The 24,600-nt window shown below is 61.3% G+C and overlaps 1 protein-coding gene across 1 annotated transcript in view; it reads right to left on the reverse strand.

The window, feature by feature from the left end:
* AJAP1 (adherens junctions associated protein 1) overlaps positions 1-22,945 on the reverse strand; it is a 35,666-nt gene extending 12,721 nt beyond the window's left edge. Inside the window, exons 1-3 of the mRNA XM_065855184.2 lie at positions 22,746-22,945; positions 8,416-9,071; positions 666-753 (exon numbers count right to left, since the gene is read on the reverse strand). Coding sequence (XP_065711256.1) covers positions 666-753; positions 8,416-9,071; positions 22,746-22,774 — 773 coding nt within the window. The 5' untranslated portion in view covers positions 22,775-22,945. The remainder of the gene's footprint in view (positions 1-665; positions 754-8,415; positions 9,072-22,745) is intronic.
* Positions 22,946-24,600: the final 1,655 nt, after the last annotated feature.

The following is a 24,600-nucleotide window of genomic DNA, read 5'->3' on the forward strand; positions in this document are numbered from 1 at the left end:
GGCGCGGCAGCACCGCGCGGCAGCTCTGCCACCGGCCCGAGCTGCAGCCGGATCGTTGCGCCAGTACTGCTGACCCCAAAGTAGGGCAGGTCCCTGGGAAAACAGGTAAAGGCACGAGTGCCTGGAGCGAAACGCTAACCTATTTTGCTGTACGCCCAGCCGTGCTGAGAGAACAAACCGCGAGCGAAGCTGGAGCAGCACACGAGCGCTCCGGGGACGGGGCACGCTCCGGACCGGCGGCCTCCGAGGGGTCAGGGGATGCTCTCCAGACCCTGGAGGGGTGGGCAAGGGCAGGAAACGCAGTCGTTGGTGGCTGGGGATGTCAGCAGCGGCTGCAAAGCTGCTCCAAAGGCGGCAGAGGAGATGCCACCGGGCGCAGGACAGGTCCTGCTGTGGCCACCGCGCACTCCGACCGCAGCAGGTGACTCCCCAGCAGCGACACGCACGTGGCCACGTGCCGGTCCCCAAGGCCACCCACGGCACGGTGACACAGATGAACACAGGTGACTCGGCCTCCTCTGCAGTTTCAGTACTGGAAAACCAGGATTTTCTCCTGCAATGTCTTTCTGAAGCCGCCACGGGCTTAGCCCCCGCGGCTGGAATCGCACCCCCGTCCCCACCCTGCCCCTGTGCCCCAAGCCCAGCAGACCCCGGAGGGACCTTACCAATTTTTTAAGACAAGAGTTGTTATCAGAGCAGCAATGACCATGATGAGGGACACGGTGATAGTGATTATCTGATGAACCGCCAGACCTGGGGAGACAAGAAACGAGAGAGAGGGGATGGGAGCCCAGGGGGTGATTCTGGGGGCCCGGGCAGCTGCGAGCAGAGCCCCCCAACACCGACCCCCACCCCCCCGCTGCAGCGGCACAACCCTCCCTCCCGCCTTACATAAAACCATCTCAAAGCCAGGCCTCCCATTTCCTACCCTCTCAAGTATGTTCCTTGTCAGCCCGAATTAGGCACGAAGAACGGAAGAGATGTGGAGACGCGGCCCCTCCGGGCCGGCCGGGAAACGCCAGCGCAGCCTCGCAGCGGGCGCGGGTGAACCCGCCACCAGCAGCACCGCGCCAACCGCGGGGTCGGGTGGGCTCGCCTTCTCCTAAGTCACCTTATACGGGGTATAACTTTGGCTCGCGTATCACTCCTAATGAGGAGTTTGGAAACAAAAGCGTCTCGCTGTACAGTATGTTTGTGATTTTGTGCCGCTTTACAGTTGCAATTCTGTAATGAAATGATTTTCCTGGCTGCAGCCCAAGGATGTGCTATTTTTCACAAACAGATGTTGCAGCTCCTGATGGATCAGATTTTTAATAAATAAATAAGTGTTAGGACGACAGGAAAACAAGCAGTTTTATAGAAATATATATATATATATATACATATGTGCGTGTGCATCTGTGCAAAACAGGCACAGGGCTCCAGCTCCTGCGGGTGTGCGTGGCAGGGAAATCGCCGCTAATTCCCACCAAAGCACCTGGATTTGGGGCCACGCCGGGGCCCCCAGCTCTGGGCACAGCGCACCCGCTCACCCGGGGCCCAGCACCGGGCTGGATAACGAGGCCAGAGGAGTTTTACCGGGGTATTTTAAACTGCGGATCACGTTTGCTGCTCTGCCGCCTCCTCTCAAAGGACTAAAGCTCCGACTCCCTTGGAATCTGTGATCTCGTCCCTGTGTCCCGGGGGTCCGGTCCCTGCCCACAAAACTCATCAAGGCAGAAAAGCTGCTGCAGCCTCAGGCGGCTCCGGGGCGATGTTGCCACCTCCCAGGGGACACGGCGTCCCACGCCAGCCCACGCATCCCCAGGAACCGCGAATCCCCCCGAAACACGAGGGAGAAGGCTCCTGGCCTGGGGAGGAGCGGGAGCAGCGCTGTGCCAGGCTGCAGAGACACCCGTCACCCGAGGCCACCCCCGCACACAGAGCAGCCCCCAGGCCTCCGTGTCCCTGCCCGCGGCCACGCGTGCCCCGCTCTGCACCTCGCCGCATCCTGCCCCACATGCACCGCTGGCATCACCGCTGGGACGCGGAGACCACGACATCCCGGGTTCCGAGGGCCGAGCCCGGCCAGCAGTGACACCTTTTTAGGAAGCGCTCGCGGACTTTGCTGCCAGGACGCGTCCCGGGCGTAAATCAAGCGCTCAGAGATGTGAGTCTTGACAGTTTAATACAATAAAACCAAGGTCACCTTCGGTGAGCCTGATTCACCGAACACACCCAGAGCCAAGCGCTCGGGCGGCGACCGCGGCCGGGGAGGGAGGTGAGTGATGTGCTGGCATCTGGGGGACAAAGGTACTCAGCTCCAAAATCAAAGCAGGAGGGTTTCCTGAAGGAAATGCACACCTGGCGTCTCCCAGCGCTCATTCTGCTTTGCCAGCGGATACGCTGCAGAGAGATCGGGGAGAAGGGCTGGGGAAAGGAGCAGCGATCCCGATGGGTTTTAAGGACAGGACGTGGTCCAGAGCAGACGTCGGCCACACCACAGGCAGCTCTGGCCAAGGGGTCTTCTGGAGGAGAAACGATGGCCAACACGTCCGACCTGCCGGCTCTCCGGATCCTGCGCGGTCCCAGCGCCGCTCTGGCGGGAGCCCAGCAAACCACGGGGAGCTGCAGAACAACGCAAAGCGCCAGGACCTGGGGCTCCTCTGCTCCCCAGCGCTGCGAGCCGCACGGTCCGTCCCATCGGATGGACAGAGGGACGGCCGCTCGGACAGAGGGACGGCTGCAGGATGGGACGATCAGAGTTATTTTTCTCCCTCGACTCCCGCACGTATTTTGCAAATGACCCATTTCCGCGGTTTGCTCGCGGTCCGAGCGCGCTGGGACGGCTCCTCCAGAAGCGCTGGCGGGAGCAGCCGCTGGCTCTCACTTCCCAAGGGAATTCACAAGGAGATGCCACCAGCCGAAGGCGAGGGGCAGAGAAAGGCTCCTGGCCCCATGTTTCGGGTCCCCGAGGACCATCCCAGCGGGAGCCGTGTCCCGACAGAGCCGAGGAGCACAGCGCAAGCAATGCCCACCCCGCCGCGCCCTCCGTGGCAATCCTGGAGCAGCTCCCAGTGGGACACAGCCAAGAAAGAGAAAAGGAAAGACTCTAAAAATAAACCAAAAACACCCTGGTGCCCAATTCCTTCGCAAACAGAAGTGGCGTCGGGAACGACGAGCCCTTCTGCAAGGATGGGAGCTGAGCAGAGGCGGCGGGGACGCGGGAGAACCTAACGATGCAATTAATCCTTGCACTTACATAATGGGAAAGGCGCCGGCAGAACAGATTGCAGGTGGCTGAGCACTGGGAAGGATGGCAGCTCTTTGGAGCAGGACACAGGGATTTGAAGGAGGACTGGATAATTTTAGACTCCATCACATACATAAGTTGCCATATGTACCGGCACAGAAGCGAGTTCCTTTGCATCGCACATTAATTCTGCACCAGAGCGCGGGGGGATTAAAGGGATGGGAAATGTTTCTCCCAACAGCGTTAACCACGGCAGTGAGGGAACGAGGAACAGGGACTTGATGGGATGAGTCCCTGCAAAGCCCTGGAGCGATACCCTCTGCAGTAAAGACTAACAGGTCTTTATTCTTACTTTGCAAATGTATCGGGTCCTTTCCTCTGGGTCTTCAAAGAAATATAAAGAACCACACGGAGCAAAATCGAAGAGAAACATCCATTCTGCAGGAGAAGGAGTTAATGGATGAGGCATCCAGGGAGAGCCGGACACCCCGCCAGGGACACACAGCACCGGGGAGGTGAGGACAGAGACGGCTGCGAAGACACGCGGTGTTTTAAACACGGCCCTGGGAGCTCGGTCTGTCTGGGGAAAGGGACCTGGAGGGTAAAGTCGATAGCTCGTGAAGCAGAACGGCCCTTCTCCTGCCGTCTGCCGAGCCCGGGAGTCACCGCGAGCGCCCGCGCCCCACGACGCGGCGCCGGCTGCGGGCCAGAACCTGGCAGCAGCAGTTACGGCACCTTGGTTTTGTTCGCTCGTCTCCGTGGCAAACGTTTCAAACGGCAAGGCTGCAATGCCAGAGCGCTGCAGGACCTGCGGTCACCCAATGGCACCTCGGTGAGCGCGGAGGAAGGCGGCAGAGGCCGGGATGGGATGCTCGGTGAGCTGGTCCCGGCAGCCGCGTCCCGGCGCAGGCACCGCCAGCGGCTCCTTTGCTAAGGCTTTTACCGGCCGATTTGACGCAGTGACCATTTAACTCGAGGGTAATTACAGGAGAAGTAGTTAATGGAATCGAAAGTGTGTCCAAAGCCCTGCGCTTCTGCTAGAGCAGCAGAATGTAATGCGTCGCCTGCCAGGAGGGCAGCTCTTCAAAGGCACTCTTTGAACCCTGGAAGCGCTGAAACGTCGCTGGGATTTTCCACTCTCGCCCCGCCCGAGCTCTGGTCCCCTCCGTGGTGCGAGACCCCGCCTCAGCATCCCCGCGGGCGGCGGCAGCGCCCGCAGCACCGCGCAGAATGCGACCGCAGACTCCTCGCATCCCAGAACAGGCCGTTTCCTCAAAGCAAGCGAACGCCAGGGCTTGCTCTGTATGTTATTTTAAAGACCATATATTTGCCACCGAGATGAAAGCGCTGAGTTTTGGCCTTTCTGGCCACCTTTTGAAACGGCTCCCGGACACCTCCGCATCAACGGAATTAATTCCATGAGAAAATCCATTCCAGACTAATGTCGCGCTGCTGCAGAGCCGCGCAACGGCAGCAAACAGGAGATAGAAGCTCTTAATTAAAAACAAAGAGAACCTCTATCCCCCAAGGCCTTTATTTCAACAGCTCTGGTTCGGGAGACCGTATTTTTCATTTTCCCAAGAAAACAGCTACGAGCCGCAGCTCTTTGAGGACGCTCGGCAAGGCCTCGAAGTTGCATAAAATTAAAAAATTAAAATAAAAAAAGAAGGAAAAACCAGCTCCATTTCATTCTGCTGAGCATCATCTTGAGTTTGCATCAGTGGTGGAAACAACCAAGAGAGGCCCCGAGTACCTACACAGGCCGGCCCGGCTCCTGCCCCGCAGCTCGAGCATCCCTGCCCGAGCATCGTGGGGACCTGGGGAAAACTGGCGGGACCCGAGCGGCGCCTCAGCCTCCCCAGCCGCCAGAGAACGCGTCTGACCCCCGAGAGCCTCACCTAGCGCAGAAACCGCATCCGGACACAACACTCAGGAGCGTCGCGTGGCTGTGCTGCAGCAACCACAGACACACACGGCCCCTCCTGGGGATGGCTCGGGCTCCAACACCAGCGCTGCTGCCCCGCAACGGCTCGCAAGGAAAGAATCTACAGTAACAGGAGGGTTGATATGGGGGGAAACGTGGCAGGAGCGCTCCTGGCACCCTGCTCCAGCGCAAAGCCGCTCACCGCTGCGCTGGAGACCGCGCTGGGGCCGCTCCCCACAGCCCTCCCGCCCGCACAGCCAAAGCCACCCGGTGCCACCCGGTAAATCGGGGCGACCGGCCCCATCCCGGCCCAGGCAGCGCCGCTCATCCTGACGTGCAAACACAGCTCCTCGGATAACACAAGAAATAACCCAAGGCTCCTGGAAACCTCCCGGTGGTTTGGGTCGGGCTGATGAAAGGAGAATATCCTGCTGCTGCTGAGGAATATTCTCGCCAAGAACGATGATCCTAGAGGCTTATGCTAAAGACGCTGGGACTTATCTTTTCAGGTGCTACAGCAAATATCACCGAGCCATAAATACTTCTGAGAGCAGCAGCGGCGAGGCTCTGGCTCGTTTAGACACACGTGGGTGCGGGCGCACGCACACAACATCTGCTGATCCCGCTGAGACTGAGTCGCTTCTCCTCGCCAGAGAGAGCTCGGCAAGCGCCACGTGCGGCCCCCGAGCCCGGGACTCGGGTTTCTTGCTCCCACCATCCCCCACCCTCACGGCAAAGCCCCCTCGGCCGCAGGACCCCGGGGGTTTGGCCCGGGGCGGGGGCGACGGCCCCACAGCTGCCCCCAGCCCCCCGGCTGCGACGGCTCCCACGCCTTCGCACGGCGCATCAAAGAGGCGGCTCCAGCCCGACCGCCCAGGGTCTTCTTTTAACCACATTTTATCTTTAATTAATTCCTTTGAAGCCTTTTGCACGCGCTATCTCCTTGCACCCAGCGCCCCTTCTCCCGCACCTTCTTTGTGGAGGCCGGGTCCTCTCCCGGGGGGAGCAAACGCCTCTATATGGTTGTTATTTATTCCCCATACGTTCCCGGCCGGCGGCGGGGGGGCTGGGACGCCACGAGCCCGGCGGTGCCCCCAGCCCCCACCTCCCAAAACACCGAGCCGCGGCTCCTGCCCCCGCGCGCAGAGCACGACGCCAAACACACTGCGTGCTGGCGATCAAACCACCATTAAGAGAGCAGACGGCAAATAAAGTCTTCTGCCTTACAAAGCACTTAAAGGTTTAATTAAAGGCGGCTTTATTCTAATAATACTGAAAGGAGAGCCTCAGACAACCCAGCGAGTGCAATCCACGCCTGAGCTCTGACAGCCTCTGATTCATTCTCCTTTATTCTGCTTCTCGGGCAGCCCGTGGTACAGAGGATGCTCTGCCTGGGCGCAGGAGCCCACATGGAGAGCGGCCACCCGGCCAAGGTTCCTCGCAGCCCCTGCCACACGCTGGAATCTTTATTATTTCTCTCTTTCCGTGCTCCAGCGTAAAATGATGATGACAGCCCCCGAAAAAGGAAGCACCTTTTTGAGAAGCATAAGCATAAACCACGGCTGGGTGAGCAGATCGCATCCCTCTGAGCGCCACCGGCTCTGCCAGGCGCGCAGGGGTGGCTCCGGGACACACACCTGAGCGGGGGCACCCAACCACCCCCGGCAGCACCCGCGCCCCGCAGCACCCACAGCCTCTCCTCCTGGACATCACGAGCCATCTCTCCTCTGCCTTCTCTCCTACCTACAAGCCGAGTGTTTGCTGTTCCAGGGCGTTTCTCAAGCTTGTTTTGCTGTCAGTGAGTCACGGAGACATTGTTTCTGGCTTTTTTTTCTTCTCACTTCCTCGGCAAGGAGGAGTGGGGTGAGAAGACGGCAAACCGAGCGAGCGTGCTTCAATTGCTCATCTAGGTGAGCGCTGCTGCCTGCGCACAGCCCAGGGACCCAGGGCCCCAGCGGCACCCAGAACGAGCCCCCTCGGCAATGCACGAGGGGAGGGAGGAACGTGGGGGCAGAAACACCTTCATTAGCACGACGGCAGCGCCCGACCCGACGGGAACGATGAGGCGCTGGCGTGGCCTCGGCTGAGGGACCCTGGGGTGGCTCTGCCGGCTCCCGGGGTGGCCCCAGCTCCCTCGGGTGCTGCCAGCGGGACCCCTGGGGCTGCAGCCAGAGAGAGCTGAGGGACCACAGGCTGCGGAGCAGCACCCCCCCGCCCGCCCCGGGCTCCTGCCGTACGGGAGGAGGACTCGCGATGCTCGCTGAGGCAAATAAAAAGTACAGACAAGTTACCTAATCCTAATTTGTAGCCATATGTTTTTCCCAGCAGAGAACAAACACTTCCAGCCGCTAAGGCTTATACAACAGAGAGGAGCAGGGCTTGAAAAATGCACAGCCCTGCACAGGCGCATCGCCAGCAAAACCGCGGCCGGGGCTTCGGCACGGAGCTGGCTGCCGGCTCCCAAAACGCTTGTCCCAGGATGGGACAGGGAACCCAGCAGGGACACGGAGGGACAGAGAGGGACATGGCAGGGACGCGGCAGGGAGCCCAGCAGGGACGCGGCAGCTCGTCCTCACCCAAACGATGCCACCGACCCCGTTAAGCACGTGCCCAGGGCCACCGTCCCACGTGCTGCTGAGGGCACACGCGGCCACGCCGCTGCAGCTCTCGCCACCAGTCATTATCAATACTCCCTTGCTCATTTACCCAGCCGATTCCAGCGTATTTCTTGAAGATGTGTAGGTTGGGAGCTTTTGCACCACTATAAAAGACTTCTCCAAGTCAGGAACAACATTATGGTTGGTTTGTCTGTTCCTGCCAAGCAGGGCAGGCCAGATAAATTAACTGGGATTAAGATTAGGCCACAAAATTCTTTTTTGATTTGGCTAGATCACTGTGGGCTAAAAGCTATTGATGCACAGTGAATAAATTCGGCATGCTATACGACGGTATCCCACGGTTTCATACTGGCAATAACAAATATAATCTGAAATAAACGGGAAGCAGCTTTCCCAGCCGTGTCCGCGCAGCAGACGGCGCTGGGGAAACGCACGGGCGTGCGGGACACGACCGGGGAGCCGGGCTGCGGACGGACCCGCTAACGGGAACAGCACAGCGACTGCTGGAAACGCCTCGGACAACGGGCTGAACCCCAGCTGCCGCTCGCCTCCCAGCGCCGATCTCCATCCAGGCGGCGCTGCCGCCAAGGATGCTCGTGCCACAGCGACCCCCTGTCCCAGGACCCCCCGGCAGCCCCTACCTGTGCTGTCCCCCAGCCCGCGGGGCGGGCGAGCGTCCTTCCCGCTGCTGTGGCCGGCGGCCGGCTCGGCGGTGCTGGTGCGGCCGGGGCTGCTCCGGGGCGCGTCCCCGCCGGGCGCCGGAGTGCTGGGGAGCGTGCGGGGCGGTGTGGTGGCGGCGGTGGCAGCGGTGGCGGTGGTGGTGGTGGTGGCGGCAGCGGTGGTGGCGACGGTGGTGGCGAAGGCGCCGGGCAGCGTGCTGCTCTCCAGGGAGTCCTCCTCGCCCGTGGGGCCCCACACGATGACCTCGGGCAGCGCCGTGGGCCGCCCGTCCCGCGGGGCGAAGCCGCGGCCGCGCAGGTGCCGCCGGCCCCTCCGGGAGCGCGGCCGGCGCTGGGGGTGGCCGGCGGGCAGCGGGACGGCGGGGGGCGGCCGGCGGGAGCGGGGTCTCTGCGAGGGGGGCACGGGGGTGCAGGTCCAGGGGGGGCCGGGGCGCCGCAGCTCCTCCCCGCTCCCCGCGCCCCACAGCGAGCCGCGGGACAGTCTGTGCCGGAGCGCCGGGCGCGGTGACAGCCTCCCCCCGGCGGCGCCGGGCACGGGCTGGCAGCTGGCGAGGTCCATGGCTAGGTGGAACATGGCTATTAAAATCCAAGCATGGCTTCCAAGCGGGCAACCTGACCTGCGGACAGACAGCGAGCGTGTTAGAAAGGCAGGGCAGCGACCCCGCGCCCCCAGACCCCCGGCAGCACGGAAAGCGGTGCCAGCGTCCCCCCCAGAACAGCATCGCAGGGCACCCCGCGCCCTCCCACAACACCCACCCCCGGGACAGAGCCCCACACAAAGCACCGAGTGTCATGGTAAGGAAACGCCCGATAGGCAAATTGGTCTTGTTTTTACAAAAAAATCGTTAGGCCAAAGCCTAAAATCTTTACTCCATTTTATTCAGCTTTTACACAAGAAAGACTTTTGTCAAACTCAGCGGGAGTTAATGAGAGCTTTATATGGCTAAACAGACTAATCCTCCGCAGCGCTGCACCCCGTAAAGGCCTCGGTAGCACTAGAAAATGCGCATCTGGTTGACAGAAGCATTTGTACACTCCCCCCGTGCGTGAGCGAACGAAGCGCAAGGAGCTGACCTGGATCCTCTCCGGCACCGTCTTTTGCTGCTCACACAATCTCCTTTTTTTTTCTTTCCTTAATTGGGTATTTTTTCAAAGCGTAACAGCATTTATTTTGGGGAAGAATAAGGCAACGCAGGGAAAAGAGCGCAGAAGGGGAACGGGAAGAGCCAGAAACAGCCAACAAAAACCAAAATAGTTCAGGCTGGGGGAGGAAGGATTTCGAGGCTTCAGAAAAACCAAACCACCCAAAACACGTTGTTGGTGGCTTTTTTTAATGGCCGGCAGAGCGGTGGCAGCACCAGGAGCATCCCCCATGGGGCCACCGGCAGCACCGGCAAGGAGTCGGGAGAGCAGCCACGGTGGATCCACCGCGACAACGCACGCATCGAGGCCAGCGGCACATGGGGCTGGGACCCAGCCGCTGCCCGACCCCCTAAGGCCACCCGGGATGTCCCCGTGTCCCTTGCACGCAGACCCCTCCCTGCCCTCCGCCAGCAAAGCCGCACACGAGGCGCTTTTATCGACAACCGCAGAACTGGGGAAGATGCACCCAGCGCAAACCCCTGAACCGCAGCTCCTGAGGGCCAGACCGCCACTCCTCAGCTCTGGGGATTGGCAGCTTGGACAAAAACCACATTTTTTCCCGTCTTCCCACCTCCTCCTGCTCGCCCGTGACGTTCTCAGGCTGCGGAGACGGCAGCCCCGGGCTGGGGGTTCGGGACCTACCCCAGCATCGCTGTGCCAGTCCCCGCGGTGGCACGAGGACACCAGGAAAACGCAATGAGCAGCCCCCGGCTGCACACGGGCTGTGCCACAAACACCGTGCTGAGCGCAGCCAGGCAGCGCCCAGTGACACCCAAACACGGGGTGTCCCCCGCTCCTGGCATCTCCAGTGATGGGGGGACACGGGAGACACCCCCAGCTTGCCCAGGGCAGGCAGAGACCCCCAGCGCCCTGTCCTGCCCAAGGACACACGGGTCACCCTCCTGCCTGCGTCCCGTCGAGTGACGCCAGCCCAGGGCTGTCACCCAGGGAGTCCTCCCGGCCACCGCGCCGGCTGGCACGGCCCCAGAGGCGGCTGTGGGAGGGGAGCGGCGAGTCCGGTTACCTCGCAGGAATTCTGCGTGGCATGCAATCTTTTGAGGGCTTTGCAACAACAGATAAGAGCAAGTGTCCTTCAGAATAAATAGCAGCGTGTAGGAGTTGCCGTTGCCATGGCAACGCGGGGCGATGCGCTCGGCGCAGGGATGCGGCAGCGCGCGGTGGGGCCGGCGGCAGCCGGGGACCCTGGGACCACCCTGCCGTGCCCCCGAGCCCCCAGAGTGGGTGGTGAGAGAGACCTGTCCCAAGGGCAGCCCCAGGAGCGGGGACACCTCCCACCCAGGGTCCTGCACCTTGTCCTTGCCCCAGAAACACACCTGTGCCACAAGAGCCCGTGGCTCCCTTCCTCAGTTCCCTTCCCCACCATCCTCGGCTCCTTCCTCAGTTCCCTTCCCCACCATCCTCGGCTCCTTCCTCAGTTCCCTTCCCCACCATCCTCGGCTCCTTCCTCAGTTCCCTTCCCCACCATCCTCGGCTCCTTCCTCAGTTCCCTTCCCCACCATCCTCGGCTCCTTCCTCAGTTCCCTTCCCCACCATCCTCGGCTCCTTCCTCAGTTCCCTTCCCCACCATCCTCGGCTCCTTCCTCAGTTCCCTTCCTCACCATCCTCGGCTCCCTCCTCACCCTCCTCATCCAAAGCGTCCTCTCCTGCGAAGCCCAGACCCACTGCCATGGCTCTGATGGATGGAGGGGCGGCCGCACTCTCACACAGCGAGGGAAACTGTACAAACATAGGATCTGCCTGCACTTCGCTGGAAGTACAAGAGCAGATTTCAAGGAAACTGCTCAGATAATTACAGGGATCGTGCACATTAAGTGCTCCATGGCTGCTTTGCTGAGCCCAACCCAGCCAATCTCCGTTCCAAAGGCAGTGAAGGTGTTTCAGACGGAGCCGTCGCAGCCTTCCCACTCTGTGACACTTTTCAGAATTCTCCCCAGTATGAAACAAGAACCCTTCTCAAATCCTTTCCGACGCAGCCGTTTCAAGAGAAGGAAAGCTGGTACTTGAGAGATTAATCCCAAGGAGGCCGGAGGCTGCGAGCTGGGGCAGCAGCTGCCAGGCGCGCCTGGGGACGGTGACAGCAGCGGCCACCCCGATGCTGCGGGCAGGATGCAGGGTTAATCCAGCAGCTGCAGAACCAGGCGCCCAGCAATCCCCGGGTCCGGTAATCTGTCGGAGCAATTACCCGGGACCGCGGCCATCGAGCGGCTCTGCCCAACAGCGAGACGCGGGCCGCAGCAGCCTGCGCGGCGTGCGCACAGAGCCCAGCTCCCCGCAGCCTCCCAGGCGCGCTCGAGTGTGAATCCCCGGGCGCCAGGTGCAGATTTGTGTCCCTTTCATAAGGTGCTTGTTTGCTCTCCAACACCGGCCCCTTTTTCCCCTGGCTGTGGAGACACTTCACTGGCAGCATTAAGTGCAGAATAGGCTGATTTTTAATGTAGAATTATACAAATGGAGCCATTCTTCCATTTCATGCCTCCTGTTAGGTAATCTATTGGTATTGCACAGGGAATCAAGGTTATGTCCTTGTTGGGATGATTTACGAACTCTGAGCATTTCACATCTCCAACCAGCGAGCAAGAGACAGAAATATCGCGGTGAATTCCCGGAGCGCGAGCGGGAGCTGTGCCGGGGACGGGCGACGTTCGCTTGTCCCAGGCGAGACGTGGCAGGACAGCGGGGACCCCGCTCTGGGAAGAGCACCCTGGGCAGCGCGGGCGCGCGTCCTGCGCAGGCGTCTGGACACGGTGCCTTGGGAGTGCGTGCAGGAAACCACTGGCTCCATACAGAGACAGAACGAGGCCGCTGCAGCTCGGCGGGTGACATTCACGCTGGAGCAAGACGACAAGGGGACAGTTTGGGCGGTGGCAGATACTTGGCCGGCAGTCGCGTGTCCTTGCCGAGGTGGGGACAGCAGTCGCAGCTGCTCCTGCGCCGGTGATCCCTGCAGCGCAGCGATCGTCCTTTGCTGTGACACCGCCAGCCATTGCCATGGAAATCCAGCGCCAGCCTCGCGGGGAGGAGGCAGCAGCACGTTCCTGTGCCGGGGCAGCACCGACAGGTGCCAACAGGCGCGGGGGGTTACGCCACGGGATCAGCGGGAGACCCCGTGGACCCCCCGGCACCCATGGGACCGCGGGCACCGCCGACCCCAGCACGTCTCTGGGGACAAACCACTCCGAACACAGACCAAACGGGAGCTGGGAACTCACTGTTCACTGCACCACTGCAGCCGCTTCTTCAAGATGATCATAAAGCCGAGAAAATATGGCTGCCAAGCTCTTTAAAGCCGGGACTGGGAATTAAGGCACAAAAGCTGACACGCAGTAGCATCCAGGTAAATCAAATGTGCCACATCGCTACCTAGCTATATTACAGCCCTGAGCTGCAGGATTACCCACTAATAAAAGTGATATTTAAAAAAAGTCCTGAGTTGTTCTGCTCTCCCCTTTCTTCCCACAAGTAATTAAACCAACACCGCTTGGCGCAGCAGAGGGACGGACGGGACTGATCACGGAGGGGAGTCAGCAGAGGGTGAAACGGGCTGAACCGTCAACTCCACAGCCGGGCAGACCAGCACCTGCTTCTGGGGAAAACGGGGCGGGAAGAGGCTGGTGGGGCCGGGGAGCAGCGGGGCCCCCAGGACAAGGATGCTGAGACGGGGCAGCCGGACCCGTCCCTGTCTGCGCCCGGGAGCCGCATCCTGGCGAGCAGAGAGGGCTGGGGGCCGCGGCGCAGGGAGCTGCTCGTGTTCCGCCTCTGCCGCGAGCTCACCCAGCTGCAAATAAACAATTTTAACATTTGAATAGCCGCGAGTGCGGAAGGCATAATTAATACCCAGCGGTACCGCCAATATGCTGATGCGGTAGGCGCAGCCCCTGCCAAGGCTGTCGGGAGCAGATCTGGCGCGGCGGTGCCGCGGCCCCGGCTGCTCTGGCCTTCGCGCCCGTCCTTCGCCGGAGGCAGCGAAAGGGCAAAGCCCCAGCGCGGCAGCCGGGGCGGCGCGTCCTGGAAGGAGCAAGGAAGAGAAAACAGAGCGAACGGGCGCACGGGGCGCTGCCGCAGAGGGAGAAGCAGGTTTGCTCCACATGCCAAAGCTGAGCCAACCTTCGGCTCTGGGTTTCAAGTTCAGTTTCTGTTCTCAGGGATTCTCAAGGCTGCTGACAGGACGGGGTGCCCAGTGCCCGCAGCCAACTCCAGGAACAGCGCGAGCGCCCGGCTGGCGCAGCGAGCTGGCAAACGCCGCCCAGGCTCGCCAGCCCCGCTCCACTCGCTCTAGAAAGGGCGCAATATCTACCTGCCCTCCAGGGCTTCCCCCAGCCTTGTGGGACTGTTTCGGATCAGATTCGAAAAGCGCTGGGGGCGAGGAGCCCAGAAGTCGGCGCGTGCGTTCAGACAGAGAAACGTCCTTAGCAGATTTCTGCACAGAACCAGCGCTGGGCAACCCCCGCTCTGGCAGAAGGAGCCTGCGCGGGTCTGGCTCCCCTGGGAAGAGCCAGCGGGCTGCGCTTCCATCTGCCAGACGTGGCCAGGCGAGGCTTGGGCAAGCTGCCCCGAGCGGCCGGCCGTGGGCCACGGGGAGAGCACCACGGCCACGCTGCTTCCCACCCCGGCCGGGCCACAAACCGCCCCAAACCCTTCCAACAAGCTGCCCCAAACCCTTCCTGGGGGGACGGTTTGGCTGTTCCCAAGCTCGGTTCAGTCCCTGCAGCCCCGGGTACCAGCAGAGCATCCCCGGGTACCAGCAGAGCATCCCCGGGTACCAGCAGAGCATCCCCGCCAGCGCAGCCGGCGAACACTGTGCACATTTAGCGTGGCGGGGCCGGACAGTGGGGCGTTTCATCAGCCCTGGGCAAGAACACTCGGCTCTTGTCCCGCGGGATAAAGGGGGCTTGTGAGCGCTGGCTTTCCAGCACAAACCTGCACCTGTCGCCCACTTATTCCACTCGTTTCCCCCCCGAATTCTGCACCAGCGCCAGGGAGCGGGCAGCAGCAGGAGCTTCAGTTCAGATACAGCTTGCTGGGAAGTTTTGCTCAGATTTTCAAATCCACCAGGTATCTCGTTGAAGAGTCACAGTCTCCAGCGCCATTCTTGGTGATATTAAAAAAATCCCATAAACCTAAGGAAATTAGGGTTTTTTTCCCTTATTTTAGCTCTCTCTGAACCTCCCTGTGTATCCCAGCACCTCGCGAGCACCACAAACCCGCTTCACCCGCCAGCAGCCACCGCGACGTCCCCGGGCGAGCGGGACCGCGCTGCCGCTCCATCGTCACCGCAAGCGGGGAACACCTGCGCTGCCAAATACACGGAAAACCGAAGGGACTGCGGCGTGTACGAGAGCACTAAACCCGGGAGCTTAGCGATCATCCCTAATGCTGCACACAACAAACGAGGCCAGCGGTTGGGTTCGGGGGCCCGGATACAGACTTGTGCAGGAAGGTGCACATCAACCATGGCCGCAGAACGAAGGAATTGCCCATAACAACCGATTTGTGAACAAGGGTGAGTTTCTGCAGCACGACCAGGGCTCGTTCTCTAGAGAGGGAGAGTGCGGTACAGGCTGCTGCCCACACGGCCCTTCGGCATCACCGAATAACCCGGGCACTGAGCTTCCTTCCCAAATAGATGTGCTCAGGCGTGCCCTCCTGCCCGACGACCGACACGGGGCCACGCATCCCCTTCCCACGGCGCGGGACAGCGTCTGCACAGACCAGTGCGGCCAACGGGAAACCCAGCCAACTCGGGGCTTAATTCCACTGCAACACCCAAGAGCCAAACCTGGTGTCGCCGGGAAGGCCCCGCAGCCCCGGGATGCACAGCCTGCCCAGAACCTCCGCGGCCGCACACGGGAGCAAACGCCAGGAAAGAGTTTCGAAAGACCCAGTCGCTCTTAGAGAAATGGAGAAGATGAGGGAGATAAAGCCTCTGAAAGCGGACAGATGGCTTTTATGGAGCAAGAAATACAATAAAAAAAAAAATAGCAGCAGCAGAGCACTCTTTGAAGGTGTGAAACATCAATAGGGAAAAGCCTGGAGAAAGCAAAGGCATGAGAGCCGGGGCGGGAGGAGGGGAGCGGGGAACGGCAGCCCCAGCTCCGGAACCGGCTGCGGGCTCTGCTGGGAGTCCCGCTGGGGACACCCCGCTCAGGAGGGGACACCCCGCTGGGGATGGGGACCCCGCCAGGGAGGGACACGGCGGGACACATCCAGTGGAAAACAGAGAACCGGCCAAAAAGATGGAGAAAAAGCCAAACCAAACCAGAAAGCCAAGGCAGGGAGAATGAAATCCAGGGCAAAGACTCTTGACCCTTTCACACAGAGGTTTCAATCCCCTTTCAGCACCGCGCGGTTTCTTCTCGGTGGGGAAGAGCCGAACCCCGCCGGACCGCGGTGCCGGTGAGTCAGCAGCGGCACGAGCGCCTGGAGAGCGCCGCGCTGTTGGTGGGCACGCACCTCCCCAGCCTGACTGCCGTGAGTCAGACACCCGCTGCCTCACATCTCCTACAAAGAAAAAACACCCTCTTTGCGGGAGCGACCAAACTTTTCAAAGCGTTATCTCCAAGGGAGAGACGAGGGCTCTGCCAGGCCCACGGCGGCCACAGGAGACCCCGCATCCCTCGCTGCGTTTCGCAAACCTCTGCAGTTTATCGCATCTGCCACCGGATCTGGGCTCCCGGCAAGCGCCGGGTCCGTGTGCCAACAGCCCCGCCGGGCCGGACCTCGGGAGGGATGAACGCGAAGGACACGGAATCGCATCCCTTCCCCCTGCACGCCCCAGCAAACATCCCCAAGGAACTGCCCCAAGAAACGTTCCCATCCTCATCCATCAAAATCAGCAAAATGGATTTTGCCAGGTTCTCTGCGACCGGAACCCAGAGTAAGTTCTGAGTATTTCACACGGTAGGATGCTAGAGGAGCCTCTTACAAAGCCAAGGAACAAGAAGACAAGTAGCTCATCCTCATCCTTCCCAAACAAAGCTTCATAAGAAGACCCCTGAAAAACAACTACTTGTAGAAAACAGGTTTATCCTTCTCGGAAGCTGTTTCTGAGCCAGCCCCTGCACCGGCAGCGCCGTGTGACCCCCAGCGGGCTCAGCCGGGCTCCGGCGGGACGCGCGGCCACGTGGGCTCGGCTCCCGGCATCAATCACCCACGTGTCGGTGGGTACTTAAGTGGATGTCCTAATCCATGTCAATTAACTGACGCTTCATTACTCAGTCCTGCAGACGGAGATGCTATCGCAGCACCGCAGCGGGGCTGGGGTCACGCACAGGCCTCTGGCAATTACAGGAACGTGTCCCCGAGGACACCGCGTGTGCGGCGGGCACGGCTCGCCGGGCCGGCAAATCCCGGGGGGAGCACCAGGGCTGCCCCCCGACCTCGCCACGGCATTAACCTGAATGACACGCAGTCAAGTGGCAACATCAATTAGCACCGTTCGCTCTTAACGGAGCCTCGACTGCTGAGCGCGGAGCCGCAGCGGCTCACGCCGTCACTCAGCCAGCGCCACGCAGCCGCATCCCCTATTTGCAGCGCCCCAAACCACGGCTGGGGATTCTCCTGAGCATCCCGGGGTGCTCAGGGTCAGAGCCCCTTGCAGGTGAGAGGGACCGATCCCTGCCCCGCCCCACAAAACCACGATCCTCGCACGGCGGGCACACGGTCACCTCGTCCCGCCACGGCTCCCGCGCCAGCGCCGCTCCATCCCCCGGCTCCTCCGCATTAGTGCACGCACGCCCCGGCAAGCTCCGGTTTTTCCACCTCAAGGGTCCAGATTTGTATTTCTCTTGCAAGAAACACGGCACCACCGCCACGCTCCGCGCCGTTACCGCTCCAGGCAGGGCTGCCCGCCAGACGCGGCACCGCAGCTCCGGGCAGGACTGGGCAAGCTGGACAAGGCTGGTGTGCAGCAGCAGCATCACTGCCGGACACACCAGCGGGCACCGGCGGGACGGTCACGGCACCACTGGGCTGCACCGGCGCTCCCAGAAAGGCAGAGCTGTCGAGAAAGCCCTTCAGCGCACATTTAAGCAAAAAATCATGGCACGTTACAGCATACCTCCTGCCCACACATCATCTCCAAGTCACAATGAGACATCCTGCAGATCAGAGTTGAAAATGAACACTTCATGAATGACAAGCTTCAAGTTTTTCTAAAAAAAGTCCATTAAATTTCTCCAGGAAGCCAACAGAGGCTCTTGGGAAGCCTCCAGCACTGAATCTCAGCGGGCACCGGCCCGAGGGCGGCCAGGGGTCCCGCACAGAGAACCGGCCCCAGGCTCAGGGCTTTGCCGGGGCTGTGCCACCCGCTGCTCTGCCGGGAAGGACCCGGTCGAGTCCCGGCGGGCGCTCTGGGCTCCTGCCCGGGGTGCTCGGTGCTCGCTGCCCCGTCCCCACCGATTTCCATCCAATGGCTCATCCATCTCCAGCCAAGACAGATTTCTCTTCCTTTTGTCGCTGTTGCTTGGTACCAGAAAGGCTGAACCGAGGAGAGGACGCGCTGGAGCAGTGACACATGCTCCTGCAGTAACTCTGGTTATCGCTGAGTCTCCATCCTGCTCCGTGAGCATCACACCCAGCAGCCCTGGTCCCAGGCGAGAGCTTCACCGCAGCATCCCCGGATCCGCTGCCTGTGCCGCGAGCAGCGCGGGGGCTTCGCCTCGGCCTGGGCAACTGCGCGGGGGGCACCGGAGTCAGACGACGCCAGAACCGTCCCCTGGTCCCCCCGCAGAGTCCCCTGGAAGGAGGATCCAGCGCGGCCTCCGCTCGCCGAGCCGCTGGGAGAAAGGAGCCGATAAACCCAGAAAGCAGCAGCAGTTCAGTGGCAGACAAAACCTCATTTCACGAGGAATCCGCATAAAACCAAATTAATGTTGAAGGATGAAGGCAGGTAAACCTCCCACAGTTAAGTTCAGGCCACAGAGACTCAGTTTAAATCTCCCAGCAGTTCTGATTTAATCAATGCATTTCAAAGTGAAATTAGATGAAGTACATCTCCATCACAGGAAATTATGTAAGCTATCAAAGTCTGTAGGTGCAGGTCCCGGTAAGAAGAGCCACAGGAAATATTCATATCAAGTCGAATTCCATTTTCGAGGAGGCAGTTCAGGTCCAGCGTTTTACATTACTCCAGTGGGAAAACCAAAGAAGCGTCTCTGATGAGAAGTGAGCACCTGAGGTGAGGAGGGGCCAGCGGCTTCGGGAGCCCCTGCCCAGGTACCGCAGGAAGGGAGGACAGGAGGACAGGAGGAAGGACAGGAGGACAGGAGGAAGGACAGGAGGACAGGAGGAAGGACAGGAGGACAGGAAGGAGGGACAGGAGGTCAGGAAGGACAGAGTAAAACCCACCCCATGTGAAGGAAGAGGTGTAGGTGCTGGGGGGCTCCATCCCACCACTGCCCCTGCCCTTGAGGGGCAACGCTGCTGCAAGAGCGTTGGTCCCAGACTCCGCCGGGCCTGAGCTGCTGTAACCCACGTCATCACCACCAGCGCTAACGAGAACAACGAACACGGCAGCCCGGAGCGGCGCGGCTCCCGCTCCTCATATTGATTCCCGTAATCCTTCCTCCCAGTCCTTCTCCCATTAACTATATTTAAAGGCTTAAGCATGCATACATTTCCATAATGAACGTCAGACCTGTCGGAAGCCATATGGATTATTCACACCCTACGGAGCCGTCGTGCGAAGCCACTCTGGGTGCTCGCCACCACCCTGTATACATCCATATAGACACCAACGTACACCAGCCATGCTGGGAGACCTCGAGGACAGGGACGGGGAGCGAGGCCACCGGGCCACCCGCACAGCTGGTCCCTGCCTCCTGCGCTTCCCTCCACAGCCTGGCCTTTGAGGGAAAATCAGCAGCTCCTGATTTTCCATGAACAACTGTTACGTAAAGCAAACCCAAGCTCGACACCCGGAGCGGAGGGGACAGCGGAGGGGACAGCGGAGGGGACAGCGGAGGGGACAGCGGGTCCCACGTCCCGCGGGCAGGGCGCTGGGGACACGGGGCAGCCCCGAGCGTCCAGGGCGAGCAGCAGCTCCCCCCTCACCCTGCCGGAGCTGCCACAAAGGCAGCGCGTGGCCCGGCGTTATTACCACAATTACTCATGCTCCAGGGAAGAGGCTGCTAAAGACCAGCGCCGCTCCCTTCGCCTCATCTGTGAAATTGCTGCCAGTTAGGAGGTACGAACCGCTGCATAAAAGCGCAGTTTATTCAAGCATTATTGTGCCTGTTAAGTATCATAGCCGGTGACACTAGATGAATTTCTGTGGCAATCAATTCACCCGGGAGCAGCCAGCTCAGCCCCGCGCGGATGCGGGATGAGTAAGGGCTCCTTGGTGGAGGCCATTAACTCCCACTGCTTACCGCTCTCATTACTTTCCAGACTGCAAGGCTTGCATCTTTGACGAGCGGCTGAATCTACATTTGACAGCGTGAACTTGATGAGTGAAATTCATGGAAAATGTTTGCTTTGGCAGTAACTACAAGGCCCATAAAGTTTCCTCGGTGCCAGTGCGCAGGGATGTATGTTTTTAATGAGCTGCTTTACACAATCGGTTAGAAATTGCAAACCGTATTTTTACTCATACTGCAAATCACTCAGGAGCTAAACGCTGTAAAAACCACGGCGTGTTGTTTAAAATATCGCCTGGGTTGCTCCAGAAGGGGAGTCCTCAGCGGAGCCGGGGGCAGGCGGCACGCTGCAAGAGCTGCCGTGCCCTCCCAGGCAGGCGCAGGCTCTGACGCAGCCGCATGCACACACGTCGGTGCAATTCGGGAGGTGACAGAGTGGCTGCCGTCCCCCGGATAACGGACCCTCACCCCGCAGCCCCCGCGCCTGCCGCGCCGCAAAGGGCAGAGCGGACCTGGAGCATCCCCGGGACCGCACGGGGGCTGCAGCGCTGCACCCCCAGCCCCGCTCAGAGCCGGGGAGCAGCGAGTCCCCTTCAGCAAAACGCAGGCAGAATAATTCTGAGCGAGGTGGGTGTGCGGGTCTCGCCCTGCTCGGCGTAAGAGCAAAGCTCGCCTGCAAGGTCACGCAGCTGCTGCTGCCCCGGGCAAAAGGAATCCGACTTGAAAGGAGCAATAAGGTACCATCTCCCACGCCAGGCAGCAGCTCCAGGCAGGGGCTGCGCGGGGTGAAACGGGCGCTGGAAAGGTCTACTGCTTCTCTCGGAGCTATTTTTCTAGCAGTCTTCAAGAAAATGAGGAGAAACGACATGGGAAATGTCAGAAATAAAGCCAGAAGCAATTAGAGTTAGAGAAGTGAGAGCAGCAGGCAGGGTTAGCAGTAAAGTTGTCTCTTATTAAAAATAAAACACGGAGGGACTGGGAGCTGATGAGGTGGTACAGAGGACAGCCTGGCGCTGGGAATCCAGGATAGACAGCAAAGGAATTCGCAAGGCGAATCGAGGAGAGAAAGGACCGGAAGGCTCCCGTTTTCATTGCTAAACTCTTCACAAAAATAAAAAAGCAGAGGGCGTCCTCTGTTTCCAAGATAACAGTCGTGTGCTGGCTTCAGCCTCGGGAACAGCCCTCCGGCTCCACCGGGCTCTTCATCTGCCACAGAACAAATCCGCACGCGAGGACCCCAAAAAGCAGCTCGGGTGCTTTCCAAGGAGCAGTTCCTGAGGTCACTACATCACCATCACCGTCAACCGTCCTTCCCACGCGCAGCAGCTCTCCCTCGGCGGACGGATGGACGGAGGGACAGACGGACAGACGTCTCCGGCAGCAGCGTGAGGGTGTCCGTGTGCCCGCTCTGCCACGGTGCATCGGCTGGGGACAGGGGACGAGGCCGGGGACACACCGGGAGCTCACTCGCCATGTGCACCCGGGATGTGCTGCACGGCACACACAAGTGTGAAACAAAAGCTGAGGGCCTCCTCCAGCTCCTCGGCGCAGACAAAACCCCAGTTCAAGCTTCACCCTCCGGGACTCCAGCCAAAGCTCAGGCACAGGGACAAAGCCTCCAGTGACTCTGGCGGGTGATGGACAAAGGCCTCTCGCATCACCCGCAGCTCCCATGGCGTGGGGGGGGCCCCGCCACCTCCCCTCCCGCACCCCCGAACAGCAGCCACGTCCTGCCGGAGCAGGGGGAGTGGAGCGGGCCGGGGGGCTCCCTTGGCGCTGCGTGGGGTAGGGCTGGCGGTGGGGCCGCATCCATCTGCTCATCCCGCAGCCGCCTGGGGCACCGAGTGCTGCTGCCCGGGGAGCAGCCACAGGCCCCGGTGTGGGCTGCGAGAGTGGGGACACCTGCTCAGGACCCCCAGCCTCGGGACCCCCCTCCACAGCAGCCAGAGAACAGGACAAGGCACAGGAACCGCTCTCGGCTCCGCAGCCGGGATGCTCAGGGCAGGCGGGAGGGTCTGACCCCTGCCCCACACAAATCACTCGCCAGCTCAAAACCAGGACTTCTAAATACAAAATCGCGTGTGGGGGGAGAGGAACTGATCACACATCACACAGCACTGTAGTTTTCCTTACGATCTCACTTGTTTAACACGCTGCTGCTTTAAATGTAATTCCACCGAAAACACAGAAAAACAGGTATCCCTGCGGCTCCGGGGGCAGCCGGGCAGAGCGCGGGCAGGGGCTGGGTAACTAGCGCTCTCCGCACACACTACCATGGAAATAACAAGATTTCGGCTCAGATGACTTCGCAGTGGTAATGAAAACGTGTTACATAACACTTTGCCTCCGTCTCCTCTGCTTTGCAATTCTCGATTAATCCCCCGAACACATCCATCCATCCATCCACCCACCCTGCCGCCCGCCCGCCGCACATGCCCCGGCCGCTCCCCGGCCCCTTTCCCCGAAAGGCACCGCACGTTCCCGGCAGCGCGCAGGGCCAGCGAAGCGACACCGATCCCCGCGTCCCCGGGCAGGGCGGCCGGACGGAGGGAGCCCCGCCGGGCACCGGGACCGGCCGCGGCTCCCGGAGCGCTGGAAGCCGCCGAGCCGAGCCGCGCCGCCCCGCTCCCCATCCCGCACCCCGCTCCGCGAAGTTCATTATTTAACTCCGGGAGCCGCTCCCCGAGCGCACCGGGCGGGCGGGCGGAGGCGAGAAGCGCAGCCGGCGCTCGCTCCGCGTGGCTCCGCGGGGCCGCCGCGCCCCGGCCCTACCTGCTTCCCGGGAGCCGTCGCATCCACATCGTCACGTCTCCCGGCCCGGCCCGGCGGGGCTCACCGCCTCAGCTCTCCATCCGGGCGCGCCGCTCCGCGCCCGCGGCGGCGCTCAGCGGCGGGGCAGGCGGCGCGCAGCGGGGCGGGCATGCCCGGGGGTCGGCGCTCCGGCTGCCCGGGCCCCTCAGCGCCGGCGGGGCAGCTGCGCGCCCGCGGAGGCTGCGCGCCCCATGCGCGGCGAGAGCGGCGCGGGGCCCCGGCGGGCGCGGTGCGGCTCGGCGAGGCTCCGCTCGGCTGGGCTCCGCTAGGCTCGGCTCGGCGCGCCCGCGTCTGTGCGCGCACCCGCGGGGCGGGGGCGGGGGGCCGCGGCTCGGGGAAGTTGCGCGGGGAGGAGGCGGGGGCGGAGCGCGGCCCCTCCGCTCCGCTCCGCGCTAGGGCGGGGGCGGACCCGCCGGCGGAGCCCGGGCCGCGAGCGGCTCCGTCGGGCGCTGGAGCCGGCGGGCAGGGCCCCGCGGGGGGACCCGTCGGCAAACGGCCCCGGGCTCCCCGAGACGGCGCGTTCGGGCAGCAACTTCCCGCGCCTGCGGAGCGGGCACCGGAACGCTCCTTCTCCCGGAACCGGACCAGCTGCGGGCTCTGCCTAATCCGCAGGCACCTGCTTCAACCCGACTGCCAGCTTAGTTAGGCGCGCGTTTGGCAGGGCAGCGGTGCGGGACTGAGGTGTCACCGCGCTGGTTCCCCGTCCCTGAGGAGCCGGTGCCTCCAGTCCCCGCGCTGAAGGCGGTTTCCTGAAGAGCACCGGGAAAGGGGCTGCATTTTTAATCCGTGCTTTGAAAGTCCCGGGGAGCGGGCGGGATCCCTCGGCCCCCGCCGCCTCCTGCTCCCGACCGAAAAAAGAGTTTCCACTCCTGGTCCGCACATCTGTTCTGCAGGGAAAATGTCGAGCGAGTGCGAGCGCTCATGTGCCGCTGGCGAGCGGCAGCTCCCAGCAGCCGCCTCCTCCTCAGGCTCCCGCAGCACATTTGTAGCAGCCGCCACCACCAAATTTCCTTCAGCGCAAAGTGCGTGCCTCTCTCGCTCTGTGCTCGTTTAAAGACAATAGAGCACAAAGAGGACAAGTGAACGTGTTGGGAAAGGCTTTGGTTATTTTAAGAGGTGTTTCATCAGCGCCTGGTAGCTTCTCTCTCTTTCCAGGGGTATTGCCAGTAAGGAGCTAATTATTCCTATCACTAGTGTATTGAAAGAAAAATGTCTCTCTTGAAAATATGAGCTTCTTTGGATGGTTTCTGCTCAGCTGCTGCAGTAAAGGAAGTTTTTGTATGAATTTGGGGACAGATTCTTCGAAGCTGCTGCTGGCTACGAGTGAGAATCAGGGCTGCAGTTTGCAGCCAGAACCGCCTGGGCAGTCCCCGCAGGGAACAAACCGCAGCTCCGCGCTGGGCCGGCGAGGAAGGGGCATTCACCAGCCGCCGCTCGCTTTGTTCCCAACGCTCGCAGCACAAGCAAGACTCAAGTAGAAGCGAGTCTCCTCACTGCCTTTCTGAGTCACTGGGTTTCTTTTCTGCCTGCATATAAACTTACTGTGGAAGCAGCAGGAGCCTCCTTGAAGTGAGGCAGCCAGACAAAAGGTCGGCACTCCCCCCGTGAGGCCTCGCGAGCCCCTGCTCCTCAGCGTGCTCCCGCCGAGCAGCTCCAGCTGCCACTAGAAGTGCTGTAGTTCAGCATCCAAATCCCCAGGATGTTTGGAGTTGGATTCCTGGTCGGAAGGAATCTATTTTGGGAAGGGTGAAATCTCAGGGGCTGACTTGAAGGACAGCTTCTCCTGTGAGATTCCAGATCTCTCCTATCCAAGCCC

This window comes from Patagioenas fasciata, chromosome 23 (genome assembly GCF_037038585.1).
Source record: "Patagioenas fasciata isolate bPatFas1 chromosome 23, bPatFas1.hap1, whole genome shotgun sequence".
NCBI lineage: Eukaryota > Metazoa > Chordata > Aves > Columbiformes > Columbidae > Patagioenas > Patagioenas fasciata.